This window comes from Poeciliopsis prolifica, unplaced genomic scaffold, assembly GCF_027474105.1.
Source record: "Poeciliopsis prolifica strain line A6 unplaced genomic scaffold, Auburn_PproV2 SCAFFOLD004, whole genome shotgun sequence".
NCBI lineage: Eukaryota > Metazoa > Chordata > Actinopteri > Cyprinodontiformes > Poeciliidae > Poeciliopsis > Poeciliopsis prolifica.
In genome coordinates, this window is record NW_026562379.1 from 2,577,757 (window position 1) to 2,595,959 (window position 18,203).

At 37.7% G+C, this 18,203-nt stretch overlaps 1 protein-coding gene across 1 annotated transcript; it reads right to left on the reverse strand.

Annotated features, from left to right (window-relative positions):
• Nucleotides 1-2,326: 2,326 nt before the first annotated feature.
• trarg1a (trafficking regulator of GLUT4 (SLC2A4) 1a) lies at nucleotides 2,327-16,687 on the reverse strand. Its single transcript, XM_055028408.1, has 3 exons — nucleotides 15,742-16,687; nucleotides 5,095-5,227; nucleotides 2,327-4,170 (listed from the first exon to the last, which is right to left on the reverse strand). The coding sequence occupies exons 1-3, from the start codon at nucleotides 16,150-16,152 to the stop codon at nucleotides 4,160-4,162; spliced, it is 555 nt and encodes a 184-aa protein (XP_054884383.1). The 5' UTR covers nucleotides 16,153-16,687; the 3' UTR covers nucleotides 2,327-4,159.
• Between the last annotated feature and the right edge of the window lie 1,516 nt (nucleotides 16,688-18,203).

Below are 18,203 nucleotides of genomic sequence, written 5' to 3' on the forward strand. Positions count from 1 at the left end.
CTACACAACAAAAAAGATTTTCAGTTATTAAAAGGTAGCAGTCTTTGAACCGAAGGACTGTGCAACTGTGTATAAAAATGTACAAAATGTTCTATTTGAGCTTTAAAAACATGTAATGCTAAAAAGTTAGCACGGACTCTTAACCTTTCCTGCCTAAAGTTATTGGCAGTTCTTTATGAAATGTATTTTTTTTCTGACAAGCAGATGCTAAGTTAATTAAATTGGCAATTCAAATGTAAATCTTGGTATGATGCTGACTGGCAACATTAGGCTGAATTTAGCTTTTTGATAATATAACAAATACTCAGTGCTTTTCTAGAATGTAGCTGATTTTATTAATGATAATGTTGCTGAAAAGGAAATTTGATTTGAATTACCGCATAACTTTCTGGTACATGGTTACAATTCAGAAACCATGGCACGCTACCCGGTCTTATTGTTTCTGGTTATGTTGTTTTTTTCCCCTCCTTATTAAAAGCAAGCCTATCTCACTGACATTCTCTATTCAGTGTGAATGCATGTGAACTCTACTGCATGTACCAAGAGTTGCAGCTATAATTTTAAACAGAAGAGGGCTCTATATGTAGACATGTAGATTAAAGAGGGCTGAATGTAAGAATACGCCACACTTTTCAGATTTCTATATTTAAAACAAGTTTATTTTTAAGTTGTTACCTCATGAGTTGCTTGAATTTGTGTTGGTATATTAGATAAAACACCAATGAAATATTCTTCTATTCACCTCCATCAGATTCTTTGTACATAGACGAGCTGAGGGATTATGAAAGGTTTTCACTCTTTAGATGTCATTCACATCGTGACGGTGCTCTTAAGAGGCAAACCGTGTACTAAAGCCAGCTTTGACTTTTATACATGGATGTAAGATGACGGCGGAGGTGCAGCTCTTAAATATTTGAATGTATCCGGGCTCCTGCACGGGTTCTGCCCCGCCAGCTCCAGAGAAGATATTTACCTGAAGCATTTCTGGTTTTGTGGCTTTCGTCACTTGTCCAAGGCGATATTTATTGGTCAGTGTCTTTGTGGAGCAAGGGGGACGTTTTATGTACAGGTGGACAATCAGGCCACTCCTGTCCCTCATGGGACAGCCATGAATTATATTTTTCTCTACTTCACTTTCTTCTGCCATCTGAATCTTTTGCAGTCATGATAAATATTGTTTATCAGAAACTGCTTTGTGTTCAGGGTTATATGCAATAAACGCAGCAGCTTTGTGCTGTACTCCAATCCATAGGATCGGGACTGCAGCTAAAGTAGTCTGCAATGGAAATATATTGGATTTAGCACAAAAAAACCCTCTTGCACCTTTCGTTCTGAGTCTGAAAAATTACCATGAAAATATTAAAAGTAGTGATGTGTTTTGTAACAATGGATCGGGCAGCTAGGTGAAAAAAATGTTTTTGTGGCTTCAAGGTTTTGTTGGATATTCATAATGCTTTGATCAAATTAAAAGATAAAGTTGAATTTCAGTTTTTCATAAATGTAAAACATTCACATCTATATTTTTCAATTTTCTGACACTCCTGCAGCACATAGTGGTAGGAGAACAATGTTGTGGGAAAGCCGTACTTCATCAGGGACGGAAAAATCTGAGCGAGGCTGAAACTAATCTGAGTGGAACAGAGGTCCACCTTTCAACAGGACAAGGAAATTAGACACAATGAAATGGTTTAGATCAAGGCATGTTGAGGTGCTAAAATGGTCCAGTCAAAGTCCATACCAAAATCTAGGTCCACAAAAGGTAAAAATGGGCAAAAATATCCAAAGCTGGTAGAAACAAACCCCTAAAGGATTAAAGCTGGAACTGAAGGAAAATGTAGCTTTGAGGTCCATTTTCAGGAAAGGTTTTAAAATATGTGCTATTTTTTTATTCCACTTCACAATTATGCACTACTTTGTGTTGGTCTGTCACATAAAACCCCATTAAAATATGAGTTCCAACACATTCTAATGATCTGATTAAAGTACAAACTTAAAAAAAATGCTCCAGTTTTGTTGTCTCAATCCTTTATTATTAATGAAACGTTCAGGAGTCAGGAAGTGAGCCACTGGTGGTGAGGTTGTAAAAAACATTTTCTCAATAATTAAATGTCTGCAAATTAAAGTTGTGATTTTCTGAACTGTCTCGTGTGATATTATGGTACTGCAACAAGAAATATTTTATTTTTATTTTACAGCTTTTTAAATCTCCACCAGGGGTTCCAGTGACTGCATAGGGAGCTGTATGCATATAGCATTTGACATTTAAACTTACAGGCAGTCCAGGCATCTTTTAAATCTGGAAGTTATCATCAAAGCACAAAACTCAGACCATGCATGGTAACATTTATTCCTCACATGCAAAAAGTACACCACAGAGGTGAAAACCATCACATACAGTATAATATAAAAAAAACAAAAAAACCCAAACAGTGATAATAGAGGTGAAAGGTGAACAGCTGGTTCCTAAACACCAGCACCACAGAAGAAGAAAATTCAAGTGAATCGGGAGCTGCGGTCAGTAAACATGGGGAGTCTTTGGACTTTTGCTGCTTCTGGATGTTCATATGGAGTATTATTATAATAATTATTATTTTTTCTGCACAGCTATGACTCAAGTCTGCAACTTACATTGCTGATGTTCACTCAAGGACTTTGGATTGTATTTGCTGTATTGTTTCAATTGTAAAAAGCCCTTAAATGACCATTAGAATTCAGCAAATGGCATCCAGTTAAATGCATTTTAGTTTTAATGGGGTAAAAAAAAAAAAAAAAGACACTTTAACAGCAAAAGAAAAACAACTCTATTGAATAATGCATCATGATTCATGGATTTTTATCTGAGCTTTGGAGCATAAGCCTTGTCATATGTCAATACAACATCTACATGAGTCTAAACACAGTAATGAGTTTTCTCTTAAAGTGACGAACCCAGACAACGTGTCGTGCCATGATTTTGAGTAAGTCTTTTTAAATGCTATTTATTCTTAGGCAAACTCGTAGACTTGCTCTTTTACAAAAATAAGTGCGTGTCAGGCTGCTTGGCCTTTTACATGCGAAGGTATTGCATATATAGTTTTCCATATAAATACATTACATAGCCATACAAGAAGAATGGTAACACGTCCGGTAAAAGGATGGTTCCTAACAGTCAAAGTATAGCGATGTAAAATGTGTTAAAAGTTTGGAAATGTGAAAAAGACTCTGCAAAGATGAAAGGTCGGATGAAACTGGGGGAGAAGAGTGTTTGTAATAAAGGCTTGATTCATATATGGTGCAAGACGTGCTTTTAACTGTCCACAAGGACAAAATACACAAACACGGTTCAATGCGCAAACCTGTCCGTCCCTTAAGGATAGGAAACAAACAATAACAGTCTAAAAGAAGGCAGAGTATTGGGATGTCTACATTCAGGCATGCAGTTGGTCTCATTTTTCTTAAGTTGGAAAACAAAATGATTCAAGACAAAAAAAATGTTTTTCTTTCACAAACCCTTAAAATTTACATCGATTTTCCCCCCCCCCTTCTTTCCAATTGCTGACGAAGCAGTCATCCAGTCGACATCAACAAGCCCAGCAACACTTGGGATACAAACATTTTATAAAATCAAAACTATTTATTCATTTATAGATCCCCTTACCTCAAATATATATATATTTTTTTCTTGTGTATACTTCGAGTGCAAGACGTTCATTTCGGATATATGGAGATTAAATGAGCCGTCTGAAGTTCAAAGACTGTATTTTAAAGAAGCCCCCTCGCAGACACAGAAAAGTCCATCATTCATCTGCTTCACATTTACAAATCATCCTCTTCATGTTCAGAAGTCCATTGTCCAAACAGGAGAAACCATCCTCCTTTAATAATCACACAAATCTGCATTCACTCCTTCCTCTCTTTTTCAAACTCGAACAATTCAAAAGCAGAATATTCTGTCAGGCAAATGATAATGGGATCTAATGCATGCATCTTTCAGTGATATATATATACTTTTATTGGTTTACTTGTTGCATGACAGTCATTCATGACTTGTCTACATTTTTTGCTAACTGAAGTTAATCTTGATGCTGTAACTTCATGGCATAGAGTACGGAACCATACTCCATATCTGTGGTTTGGCTTTGACGTCGTGTTTTTATTTTCTCAGAGTTCCTCACGGTTGTCAGTTAAGAGCTGGAAAAGAAAGGAAGAGGGTGAAAAGAGAAAGGAGTGTTAAGTCAGTTCGTACTATGTGCTATAGAGGAGCAGGAGATGTATATACAGTAATCTGCTGAAGCTCTAAACTACTTTTTATTTTTTATTTGATGCAACTTTTGAGTCACATGGTCTTGTGATCTTTTCAAGCCGGCTACTTAAAGGCTCTCTTATGGTCTTTTTCGTTGATGTTTTTTTGTTGCCTTTTTGCTAACTTTTCTTTTTGTTTAGTCTTAACATTACAGAAAAACTATTTTATGAAGAGTCATTCTTCCACATCTGAAATGGTTTCCCATATTACTTCACATGTGATAATTTGCAAACTAATGTGTAGTATGTGGAAACTATATTGTGGAGCAACATGTTAAAACATATAGATCGAGTCGTCATTGTCCTTGTCACTTTCTACAAAAGAACAACAACATTTTAAATGTGTGACTCAGTGTGAGGCATCCAAGTTAAAAAAGACAACAAATAATCTCTTTCATTTGTGGAAATAATATAATGTTTCAGATCTCGCAATTTAATTTATCAGAAACATGAAAAGCAAATTAGAAAACCTTGATGTGAAATGTTCTTATACTACTCCAAGGAAGGAAATGACATTGTGCCGTTACATGTAAAACCTTCCAGTTGTACTCATGGGTGGGAATCATATTGCGTTTCAACATGTAAACACATGATTTGGATCTTACATAGTTGTATGCAAATGTCAAGCACACTTGGGAAAAGATTTCACATGTAATGTTTATCCAAATCAATGCAATTAGATGGGCTTTTCTTGATAGAAAAAGTGTTGCCTGTTGGTGTCTTTAAATTGTGCTAAGTGAATCTCATGCAATGATTAGATTGTGTTGGAGTGCTATTAGGCTCTGAAATATCGGGTCAGCGATGTTTGTGTACCTGAAAAGTGAACTGTGGTGTAGACGACAATGATGAGCACTCCCAGGAAAATGGAGACGATGCTCAGCAGGCGAGCCAGTCGACCCAGCCTCCTGGCCCCGTCGACGTCCCCGTTCTGAAGACTGTTTCTGGACTGGGACACACAAAAGAAAAAAACTTTCAATCCAACAATATCCTCGATTTATCAGTCTGGTTGTTGACACGAAACTTTCAGAACAAATGAAATATGAATAAAGTTTGACTGACAGACCAACCCACAAGGTCATATCGACATGCTCACAGTAAACAGCAGTCACCCCGCTATTACCAATTGGTGAATTACGTGCTATGTTTAGCAACATTTCGGGAGAAAAAAATCGGTATCGGCCAAAACTGAAATCAACAGGTCGGGCTTTTTAAAGATTGATGATCTCTGATTGGCCAGAAAACCCCGACACGGTAGGATTATTCATGCATTTGCTAGACACTGCACACATTTTGTTTACATGTTGGAGTCTTTCGACAAGCTAAAAATCACCTAGAGTTTACCTTTGTAAAATCCAGGGACTGTTCCAGCTTAACTACACCTTCTCTTCAATAGTTTCACATTAAAGTATTAAGCACGTCAATTTCAATCTTTAGAGAACAAGAGAACAAGTGCAACACTGTTGAGCTGTTTAATTCGTCCACTACCCTTTAAGGGTGCAATGCCAATAAAAAACTATTCCCAGCTGTCACTGGTGAAATGCTCTTTTTCAGATTGGCATTTCGGGATTGATGGAGGATTGTGCCTTGCCGGGCCAATCGGAACAGAAGAGAGCACAACACTGCGAAGGTGCTGTAATTCATTTTTATGCTGTATGTATATCGCTTTATTTTCACCACAGACGCGGAGACAGGGTGATTTATGTGTATGCTTGTGAGACATGATGAATGGGAAGCCTCAAGTCCTCGCTCTGCAGTTTCATTTGGGAGTCTTAAAACAGAAAAGCTTGCATGCGTAATTTCTCTGCCTTTATTTCCTTCTTATTGTATCGTCTGCTGGTTTCATGAGCTGTAGAGTCAGAAATACCATGTTCATTTCAAATGAAATGCATTAATCTCATGCATGCTCATGTCACTTGTAAATGGATGCACGCTTTCATTCGCAACTGTTTTTAATCTATTATTAGCTTACCATTAAATCAACATTAAATTCACATAAAATAATCCCATGGACCTTTTGAAATAATATGAAATCATGAAAATAGTCACAAAAAACAATAAATGAAAATAAAAAAAGAAATTATCATGAAAGAAAATCATAAACAATACTGCTCTGAAGATTTACTTGCATCTCCGGTGAAGATGTATAAAAAGCCTTATAAAATAAAACTTATGTAGCACTTTTCAACCCTCAAAGGTGCTTTACAATGAAATCAGTTATTTCCATTCACATGCTGATAAGCTATAGGTTTGTAGCCACAGCTGCCCTGGGGCAGTAAGACAGAAAGACACAACAAGAGAAAGGGAATTGAACCGGCAACCCTCTAATTGCAGGGCGAACGCTTATCACTGTCGCCGTGGAGTAAATCGATTCTTTTTTTGCAAGAAAAAATAATTGATTTTTTTTCTTCACCAGATTCATGCAAAAATGAATCATTTTTGCATAAAATCATGTGTTTCATTAATTAGCACCACTGCTGTTAATACTTTCTACAGTCGGGTCAGAACATAAACTTTTATAACATTTCACAAGGTAACAATCATGATGTGGAATGGTCCATCCCCACATCAGGAACCATTCCACTTCGCACAATCCAGTCCTTTTACGTCTCTTTCCTTCAACAACAACTAAAAGCCAACTTAGGCGATGCATATTAAAAATGGACTCTGGTGGGCTACAGCTTTTGGAGTTTACAACAACAGAAAAGTGTCACTTCAACATTTAGTCAATTGAAGCACCAGACCACAGAGCAAAGTCATGAGGTTAAATTAAACATGAAATGTCACTTTTCAGAGCTTCCACATGAAGACTTTCTTCTCTGATCAATTCTTAGGAACGGCTCATGCAGGCTTGTCTTTGCAACACATCAGGAAACAGAGCTGTTCCTCCCCCTCATCTTTATTAAATTACACAGCTTTTTTTTTTGTAAGTCAATTTCAAAGATAAAGTGCTATTAAAACACTGGTTGAACAGTAATGCATGTTTCGCCTTTGCCTCTTTCAGTTTAAGAAAACCCTTTTTTTTTTGCTTTTCTTAATGACTCAAGAGTGTGAGTGTTGCCTCTCTTCAGTTAATTGACACTTGAATCTACAGAGCTGGGATTGGCTCAGTGTTAGATAGGATTACAGAAGGACAGGGAGATAAAAGAGCTTGATGAAGTAGCTCCTGCAGGCCTCTGGAGGTGGGGGTTCCCACCTCTCTGACGATGCTGGCAAGCCATCATAAATCATAAATCACTGCACTGGAAATGCTGACCGGTGTTTATGCCTTCAGCTATTTTCAATTAAAAGTTGTACATTTACCATTGTTTTGCACATGCTTTATTTGAACACCTTTCAATTCTATGTTTTCTTCTTGCTACCAACAATAGTGAGTCTGATGATGCTGAAATAAAAATCAATTGTCCCAGTGAGATTTTCTTCAAATGTTCTTTTTAGCATCTTTTTATCTAAAGCCACAGTTTGCTGAGTTGTAACAAATAATTAAAATGACCTCGTTGCTCAGAGGAAGCAGTCAGGAGAAGGAATGCATTAAAGTGCAAATAGCAAATGGAGGAAACACTCCCAAAATTTTCTACTTCTTATTTCTCATACAGTTCTTAGTGGATTTAAAAGTATGTTTTAGGTCATTGTCATGTCACAGATTTCAGCTCTGTTTCAGTTTTATTTGTTTTTTTTTGTTTTTTTTACAGATGGGTCAACATTTCCAACATACAGCCTCTGATGCAGACTCCGAGGTTTCCAAATCTTGGAAGCCTTCCCTTCGTCACCCTGCAGTGATATATTTGGTTTAAGTCAAACACATCCTCTGTTCTGGTGTCCAAATTATTCAGTTTTAGATGTCTATGTAAAGAACATAAGGCAAAAGTCTTTTTCTGCGCTAATGTTGACAAATTGGCCGTCAAGTTTTCTTAGAGACCAAAGGGTTCCTCTTTCTGATTGTAGATGCAACACACAAACTGCTGTGTTGCATCTGCAGGTTCTTAGGATTTTTGGTAACTTCTTTTAGTATCTTGCAGTCGGCTCTCAGAATGGATTGTCTTTTAATAGCCTATCTTTTAATAATCAAATACACACACGCACGCACACAGTTTGAACACTTTTAAATCAACCTGTCCACTGTCACACTTCTTTGGAACAGAGCAGCTATTTTGAATAACTGCACAGTATTCATGTTGAAAATCTGCGCTAACTCTGCAGTATTTTTATTCTTTATTCTGTTTTTATATCTTTTATATTCTACCTTTGTGTGATTCTATTTCATTTGGTTGCCTGTGACTTGTCACTGTTGTGTGACAATAGAGGAATTTCTATTCTATTCTATTCTATTCTATTCTATTCTATTCTATTCTATTCTATTCTATTCTATTCTATTCGACCTCGGTATGTTGGCACTTGAGCTCCGACGTTATTACCATTGTGTTCACTTTCCTATGATATATTCACGTTTTGGCTCCCCATCACAGGGTGTCCTATTTTGTCCATGTGACGGCATAAAGTGCCAAGATGTTAACAGACCAAAAATAAATATCCCTACTGTTTTATTTGATTAATTTTCCCCAATTAATGTTTTTTTGTTTGAAATGTAAATGATACCACATAAAATGTAAAAAAACACACACAAAAAAAAACCCCTGAAAATGATGTATTACACTCATTCCTGACTGTATGAAATTTGAACAGGACTGTGTATACTTTATAGATCAACTCCAAAGTGTGTGTGTGTGTCTGTGTGTGTGTGCGTGAGTGTTTTCTTTTTTTTCTCCCATCCTTTGCATGCAGAGACACGCTCGTGTCTCACCTCTATGACTGTGAAGCTACGGTACAAACTCCTGGCAGAACCGGTATTGATCTGGACTCGCATCACAAAGGAGAGCAGCATCAGCACCTTGAATCAATGCAAGTCTCTTTCAGAAAACGCTGCTTATTCATCCTGCTTAGAGAAAACACGTCAATGGAATAAGGAAGATTTACGAACACAGTAACACTTCCTCTCGGCTGTGACAAAATGCAGAAAAAAAACACAAGGGAAGGCTTTTGTCTAAGCATTCTTATTTAGGATATATGTTTTCCTGCTTGATTAATATCTTTATTGATTAAAATAAAGGCACAACTGGGGATATTGGTTTTCACGATGTGAAATCCTGCCCTTAAAATGCCTCGATTTCTCCCTGTGTGTTCACACTCAGCGCACTCCACAGTCTCTCGCGTTCAAGCGCAGGAAGGTGGAGGCTGGTGAGGCAGTAAGTGCTCTGTTTTTTCTGTCTCTCATCATGAATAATGAAGAACTACCAGCAGCCCTGTGAGAAGGAAAACCGTACAAAAGAAACCCTTCTTGATTATATGACAATGTCACACAGCACATCTCCATGTGGAATCATTATTTGGTATAAAATATGATTTATTTGCATATTTTTACAGTAGAACATAAACTTTACATTGAGTATATAATGTTTTTTAATGTTTATGGTGAATTGCACTGTAAGTATAGTTCTTATAGAGAAATTGAGCCTGTATAATGTGTTGATCTTTTTTGTTTAAAACATTTTTATCTGGTTATTTGGGTCTGGAAGATCTCTGAACTGCTAACAGGAGGTTTTTCTTCTTTTTTTTTCACTTCTGCCTTTTTACACTAGACTCACCATTAAAGTTTTAAACCTCTTAACACGGTCAGATGATCAAATGTGTCAGATCCGTAAAGGCACTGCTCTTATTGCTGCAGCTGTAAGATGCCTTGTTGCTGCTGAAAAAGCTTGTACATTTACTTTGCTCCTGTGGTTTAGCTTCTGAGGTCAACATACAACATTTTTTAGGAAAAGAGTTTGGGATTTTGAAAGGCAGGAGATTTCTCTGTTGGCATCCTTCTTTAGAATATATCCAGACTGACTTACTTCCAAGGCTGAAGCCAAGACCAGCAGACTCCTGCTGTATTTAAACTGCCCCAACCCCACAAATGTAACTTAAGTTTGTTCAAACAATTTTATTATCTTTAAACTGTTATCACTTTTGAAATGGGTGGTGATTTATGTTGCAACAAATTCTTATATACATGGGACATGGAGATTGGAGGCTTGCACCTCTGATATGCTTAAACATGTACTGAAAAACACATTAAAACTTTCAGATCAGATTAACCAATATAACCTAAGGCAGTGTAAACGGACAGCCTGTATAAAGTAGAGTTTATTTAAACTTCTGTAATCTTTGAACTTTTCACACCACTTCACTTTTATGTTACTAATTCTCCAGAAACGTTTACATGTTACATTATTCCCGTTTTCCATTTAGTGCATAAATATTGCAGAGGATTTTAGAGGAATCTATTGTCCCTTTACATTTAGTTTAAAAGGAAGCGAGAAAGGAAGGAAGCTTTATGTGTGTAACTCACAGAGGTTCATTTGATGATAGTTCATAAGCATTTAGAATATTTTATGATACGTTATAACAAAATCTTCCACCACAAAGTGTAGACATTTAAATTCAGCAGATGTGGCTTTACTTTGAGCCCATTGATAGTTTGAATTTACGAGTGCACAATTACGCATCCTGGTCAAATAAATGACTGTGATTTAATATTATTGACAAGTATGTGAAATATTCATTTAAATACAGTGCCTTAGATATTTTGTTGGAGCACAGCCAAAAAGTGCATTTCGTGCTTGTAGAGTTCTTTTCTGTCCAATAGAAAAGCAAGCGACAGAGTCACCATACAAACATGACTCAGTTACAGATGTTCTGTTTGCAGGAAGGATGCTCAAATGTTTTACCAAAGTCAGAGTTTAAAAAGTTTTTCTACCAAATGGTAAATAAAGGAATGAAAAAAAAATCTCTCCTTAATCTGCTTTTTTTTTTTTAAAAGAAATCATATCAGAAATTGTAACAGCCATGAACCAGTAAAAATATGCTACCCATGTTTTATTTACAGAAGATGCAAATATCTTGTTTTTCATTTGTGACAGAATGAGTACAAATCGTACAAAAAAGCTTAAAAAAAAAAGAATTTAACTTGTTTCTTCATTTGGCTTTTCACTTTGTGGAGCTCAAAATCTGCACCGCATACTGCTTTGCAAAGCTGCCATTTTGCATCTGCTAATAAGAAGTAATTTACCTACCCACACATGCATTATGCGCAAACACAGTCACTTCTCTGGTGCAACATATGCAAGTCCATATTTTACAGGCAAATCTGCAGAGCATGCAATAATCTTGCTGCAGTTAAGACATTTACATTATCGGGATGGTCTAGTTTCGGCTGTAAAAAAAAAAAAAAGAAAAAAAAAAGAAAACCTATCATCTCTGCCTCTGTAATTGGCTGCGTGTCTCCCAGGCTTGGCTTTCCGCACCAGAGCATCTTTCAGGAGTCTAGAATGTCATTTCATAAGACACCAGCATTTACATTTCTTTCTTTCAGAATTTCTGAAAAACACTGAAATTCAACCATGTTTGTTTTTGTTGGATTCCTTGAAACTAAATGTTTAAACTTACTCCCTATTTAGTAGATACTCTGAGTGTGTTTACTCCTCGTATTCCTCTGTTAAATTTAGTAAGTTGTTAACGAGTCTGTGAGTCAATACAATAAACCTGGCAATGAAAGAAAAGTCCCTCCCCTACCGGCTCCCGTTAATGCTGATGACAGCATTATACTGATGATGACCTGCAAGATTGATGAGCTTTGCAGGAAACTGGTTTGATACAACAGGGTGGATATTAGAAAAACAAATAACGCAATGAATGAAAATGGCAGATATGGTCAAGATAGGTCAATTTTGAACTTAAGTTTTAAACAAATAATATTTTCCTCAGCTAGTCAAGCTAAATGTCTTTGTAGAGCACATGAATCAGCAACAAGGCAGATCAAAATGCTTTACTTGATAAAAACAAGCAATGACCAATAATGAAACAAGCAACAAACACTGTGTTTTGTCAAGTGCCATAATCAAATATACATCAGTTAGTTAATTAATTAATGTTCCAATTATTCTAAACAATATATATATTTTTTTTAATCGTGATTTGAATTTTTATTTCAGGAATTTTTTGTCTCTTTTGGTCTTTATTCGAAGGAAAAGACAGGACTCGAACAAGTGGCTGTAAAGAAAGTTGGAAAAAAATGTTGAAATCTCTCACTATTATGGGTTTCAGCAAACGACAATGCCAAATAATTAGAATTGATTTTGGTATACCTAGCTGACCCAAAAAGGAAATGTTCAGTGTGTGTTAATGTCAATATGTGGAATAAACAAAGGGCTTTGTGTCTTTTTAAAAAGCGCACATAAGAATCTAGTTTCATCTGTAATTATCTACATCTAACGCAACAGAAAACCTCTTAGCATGACTTTAAGCAGGATCCAAGACAGCTCATTGTACTAGCAGAGCATTTCAAATCAGCTCTATAAAAGCACCTGGTTCTTCATTCGTTATTCTTTTTTTTTTTTTTTTTACTGTTTTAGAGTCCAGACACGTTCCTTTGACTTCCCTTCATTGCTACTATTATAATGCTTCTCTGAGGCATCTGTTCCTCTTCAGCCACGGGAATTTCAAAACAAAGCGGTGAACTTACATTATGAGGCTTTACCTTGTGGTTTCGGCCACATTACTGTTCATTTGATCTGTTAGCCTACTCTGACTCACTTGCTCTTATATCTGACATCAGTGCAATTTCTCAGTCAGGTTTTGTTTTTTCTAATCAAGTGATAGAAACTACTTTATGGCCATTTGCTGTCTCTCTCACACCCATCTGCCCTTGATGTTTTGATCTTCCTTGGGAAGCCTGTATCTCCTTTCTCATTCCCCCAGAAAAGAGAGGATGCTGATGGCAGCCACAGAGCTGGCTAACTGCAGCAATCTGCCCTCTGCACAGAAACTAAATTGACTTCTCTCACCATCAATTGAGTTAGCGGCCATCTCCAGTTTCTACCTCCTTCGCTTTTCCTTACTCTTGCCCTTTGTCAAAGCTTCTCCTTCTCAGTACTTTCCCTGTGTAACAGACTTGTAAATGTCAGTAGGTTTGTCATGACGGCTTGGGGAAATGCAGTGAACACTGCCTAATATTGCTTTAGTGTGTAGTGGCCACATGAGTGACATTAAGGAACTAATGGGTTTCCTCCATTGATTTTGCTTTGTTCTTCCATGCATCTGAATTTGGCTTTACCACAGTCTGAGAAGTAAAAAGAAAGATGCTGTTAAGCAGCTTCAACGTGACAGAATTACGACAGATGGCCGTGTGAAATGTGTGTTTGTGGGAATCCAGAAAGCTTGAATGGAAAGCAAAACTGGAATTGGTGTTTGGGTCAGTTTTTCCTTTTCATGTTGAGTGACTATTGACTCCCATGGAAGCTAAAGCTAATGGCTCGGATTGCTAAGTCCTCTGATACATAACAATTTATTCCATGATTTCAAGTAAAGCAAGAAAAAAAATCTAAGAGCTGATTACATGTCCAGACTTACTAAATTCATTAGCATCAGTAATTTCTGTGTTAAATACTCCACAAATGTACCTTTCTAAAGGCATCCATCCATCCATCCATCCATCCATCCATCCATCCATCCATCCATCCATCCATCCATCCATCCATCCATCCATCCATCCATCCATCCATCCATCCATCCATCCATCCATCCATCCATCCATCCATCATCCATCCATCCATCCATCCATTCATCCATCCATCAGTAGCTCATATGAACTGATATCAGTTCTAAGATGTATTTTTTACCTGCAAACCTGAATTTTACATCTAATTGAGCTTGTTGGTTTTTCTATCAGTAGCTTACAAAATGGAGATGGCTAAGGAATTGCACATAAATGACACTCATGAAAGGTAGAGGGTTCATATCTGGTGAAGCACTGACTTAATCATAATCAGATTTACAAATATAGACCCCCGGCAATATCTTGTTTACATAAGGAAATTTCACACATACGGCTAATGCTGGAAAACCCCGATTCTTTTACGTGTCATGCATAGACGATTACAAAATAAAAAGTTGTTCTAAAAAATAAGACTGACTGCATCATGCAGAGATTTCAAGTGAAAACATCTGGAGAAGAGAGGAATATACTAACTATAATAAACTAAACTGGTAACTTAAGGTGATGATGAACTCATGCTGCTGAGATTTGTACACCTGGTCTTTACTGTAATAAATGGAACAAGCACTGAGGTATTTACACTCCTTCACTACTTCCAATTCTTGTTTTAGGTTTCTCTGCCATTCTCTTTCACTCACAAGTGTTTTCCTAGACCTGCTGTGAAAGCTGTGAGAGCAGGTTGGCATTTTTTAAACAACCAAAATAATCAATCAAATAAAAGAAATAACATAAAATAGAACATAGAAATGCATGTCAGATGATTAGATGAAAAGTCAAGATGGCAAAGTCGCATTGCTACAAATACATTTCCTGAAGAGGTTGCAATTGTTCTTCTATGGCCAGACTGTAAAGTTGGAACTTCAAACAGAAACAATAGAAATGAGAAAGATGGTGGCACATCAGTGTGTGACCTATTTATTTCCCCAGAGTCAGTCAGTCAATCAATCAATCAATCAATCAATCAATCAATCAATCAATCAATCAATCAATCAATCAATCAATCAATCAATCAATCAATCAAAACATGAACAAAAAGACACACACAAGTACAATAAAGAAAATTGACAAAATGTAAAGAATTGCTAAAAAGAGTCAAGCGAAAAGGCTTAATAATAAGAAGAGACTTAAAACCGTTCAAAGTGTTATATTTACAAAAAGAGGAAGATTGTTTCAGAGTTTGTGAATTCTCTCATCGGCTCACAAGAACATCTGGAACATCCGCAGCTGACACACATTAAAAGACCAACGATATGCTGAATGGAAACTTTCATTGAAACAGGTGTTTCCATCAATAAACCAGAAGCACCTGGTTTAATGTCAGACCAATGATATGGGGGCGGGCAGACTGACCTTTGAACCTAATCATTAAATAAACTTGTGGGCTGGCATCACAAATGTTGTTTCTGGGATAAAACAGATACATTTTTTGTAACTTGTTCAGTGACCTTGAGCCAAAAGCCGGTAACAACCAGATGTTAGTTAATCATTCAATAGAAATTAATGGCTTTTCATCAGATACACTAAGTGTTTCAGATGGCTAAGACTATAGAGCTATTTTTTCTTTCTACAAGTTTATTAAAAGCACTAAGTAAATATTTGTTCACGTTCTGATTTCTTCACATGCAGTTCGTAATGCATGTGAAGGTGTTAAGGAAACATTGTAGTCTCACTTTTCTCAGCTTTTCTCACTTTTTTTATTATTAAACACATTGTTTCACATAAAGAAACTTAAATCTGAGAAGGTGACTCCAAGACTTTCTGAATGAAGACTCAACAATATCAAGAATTGGTCAGCTACTCCAAGATCAGTAAAGGTTCAGCTTCATTTCTGTGGGAGTGTTTGGCCGTAAAAAAAAAAAATTCCAACTCACCATAACAGAGTACACCAACGCGACAATGCTGACGGGCCACACGGGGCAGAAGCAGGACAGGATGACCAGGATGAGGTAATCCTTGGGCTTGGGGGTCTCCGGCACGGTGGCGTTCCCGGTGGAGGAGCGGCTCAGGCTGGCCCTGGACGGGGAGAGGGGGGCGGCGGCGGACAGCTGCCCGATGGAGCCCGACCTCATGGCGACGCCGTGGCCGTTCTGATCGGCCTCCAGGGCCTTGGCCCCGGCCGCGTTGGCTGTGAAGGAGGTGGACATTTTCATGCCGGCGGCCCCGGGCTCGGTGGTCACCGTCAGGAGTTTCTCCGTCTCCTGTAGGTCCGCGGGCGGGGCGCCTCCTCCGCCCTCACTGCCCAGGGTGGACTTCAGGAAGTCGGTGTCGGTGTTGATGGCCATGATCCACTCCCGGTTTTTATGTCAAGGAATTATGAGAGGAAACGTGATAAGCAGACTGGAAGCTTGTGATGAGTCGTAGCGCGTCCACGTTTCTCAATAGGAACCAGGCTTTGATAGATAGACTGATCCCTTGACTTTAAACAAGGGATTCCTCCTGGTGTATCTGGGCTTTATGAGCTCAGGTGTGACAGCCGCCACGAATGAAATCAATCAGATGAAAGCAAATGATTCCTCCTCCTAAACCAGCATCCTTCTCCTTCATCACCATTCGTTGTTGGAGTTATTTCCAAAGAGCCTCCTCTTGTCTCCTCTTCTCTCTGATACATCCACCTATCCCGCTTTGATCCAGTCCCACTACGACGCCTCAATTTGTTTGTTTATTTATTTACTTTATTCTTTTAAAGTGCTTCTAAGTCTTTTTTTTCTTTCTGTCCTTTCTCTTCTTTTTCCTTTCCAGATGTTTATCTCAGACCAGTCCCAGAGAGTCCCTGTCCTGCTCTCTCTCTCTGCTGCAGAGGCGCTTTACTCCACTCGGGACCTGGTCAACTTCCTGCGTTTGTTCTGAAGACTTCCGGGAGATGAGTTCAAAATAAAAGATTTATTTATTTATTTATTTATTTATTTATTTATTTATTTATTTATTTATTTATTTATTTATTTATTTATTTATTTATTTATTTATTTATTTATTTATAAACGACATTTCGCAATGTTTTGACTCAAAATGATGCGTGCATAGTTTCAGTTCGCCACCGAGTCGGACTTTGAACTTACTGTGAAGTGTGAAGCAGATAAAGTGTTTTTAAAAGCGTATTTTATAAAATAATAAGCCAACTAGATAACTAACTAGTTAATACATGCACACAAGCATGCATAAATAAATGCATTTATTTTTCTAAATGAAATTTTAATTTAGACAACTATAGTGACTAAGTTATTGATATGTTTACTTAGATAGATTTTTACTTCGATAGATAGATAGATAGATAGATAGATAGATAGATAGATAGATAGATAGATGGATAGATAGATAGATAGATAGATAGATAGATAGATAGATAGATAGATAGATAGATAGATAGATAGATAGATAGATGGATAGATAGAGAGTGTTAATAATTGTATTGTTCCTATAAGATTCTCTTAGTTTCCTCTTAAAACTGAACAAAAAGAATGAAGCGTTTCAGGCTCATGTTGCTTTTATTCTGGACCCATTAATTGTCTGTTTTCCGGTGTGGACCTCGTACTTTCTCGCCAACTTGTCTTCCGTAGAAAGAAGGGAAGACGCAGGAGGGGGCGGAAGGGGGGGCTACCCCTCGGCCCCCCATCTCCTCTCTTCCTCTTCCTCCTCCTCCCTTTCTCCTCTCCCTCTCAGCATCAGCACCACTGGTTTATGGAGGGAGGCCAGCAGCAGGATTGTGCTGCTATGCAGTTCTCTCCTGCAGTTCAATGTTCCGGCCAGCTCGCCAGCAGACAGGCTGGACCCCCGTGTCATCAATCAGCTTGTTCTAAGTGGACTTTAGAAACGGCCCCCGAGAAATTGACGTAAACGATGTTGTGATTCTACAACATATATGTGCTGCTGAAGACGAAAAGGGTATTTAGATTAGACTAACTGAACCTTGACCCGCATGTCATGCCGAAAAGCGTTGTCTCATTCCTCCTTTTGTCTGTGCTTGCATTGACTTGGTGCGTGGTGACGACGCGCTCCTTTTTAATGCCTGCACCAACAGATTACGACGCACGACGCAGCATGATCACCCGCTTTATTTCTCAGGGTGCATGGCGCACTCCTCCCTTTAGATGAAAGGGGATTCCCCAAATGAAACTCGGCTCTCAGTTGACTGTCGAATGTTTAAACGAACACATTTTATTTATTTTTTTATTTTTTTATTTTTTTTTTACCACAGAAATTGTGGAACTAGTTTTCCATCGAGCTTGCTGCATCACAACGATGGCGTTGTTGTGATGTGGATGTGATCGCAGAACAGCGACGGATCAAGCAGCTCGTCGCTGAAGCTCCGCCAGCCGCCGGTTCTTTGTAAGACAAA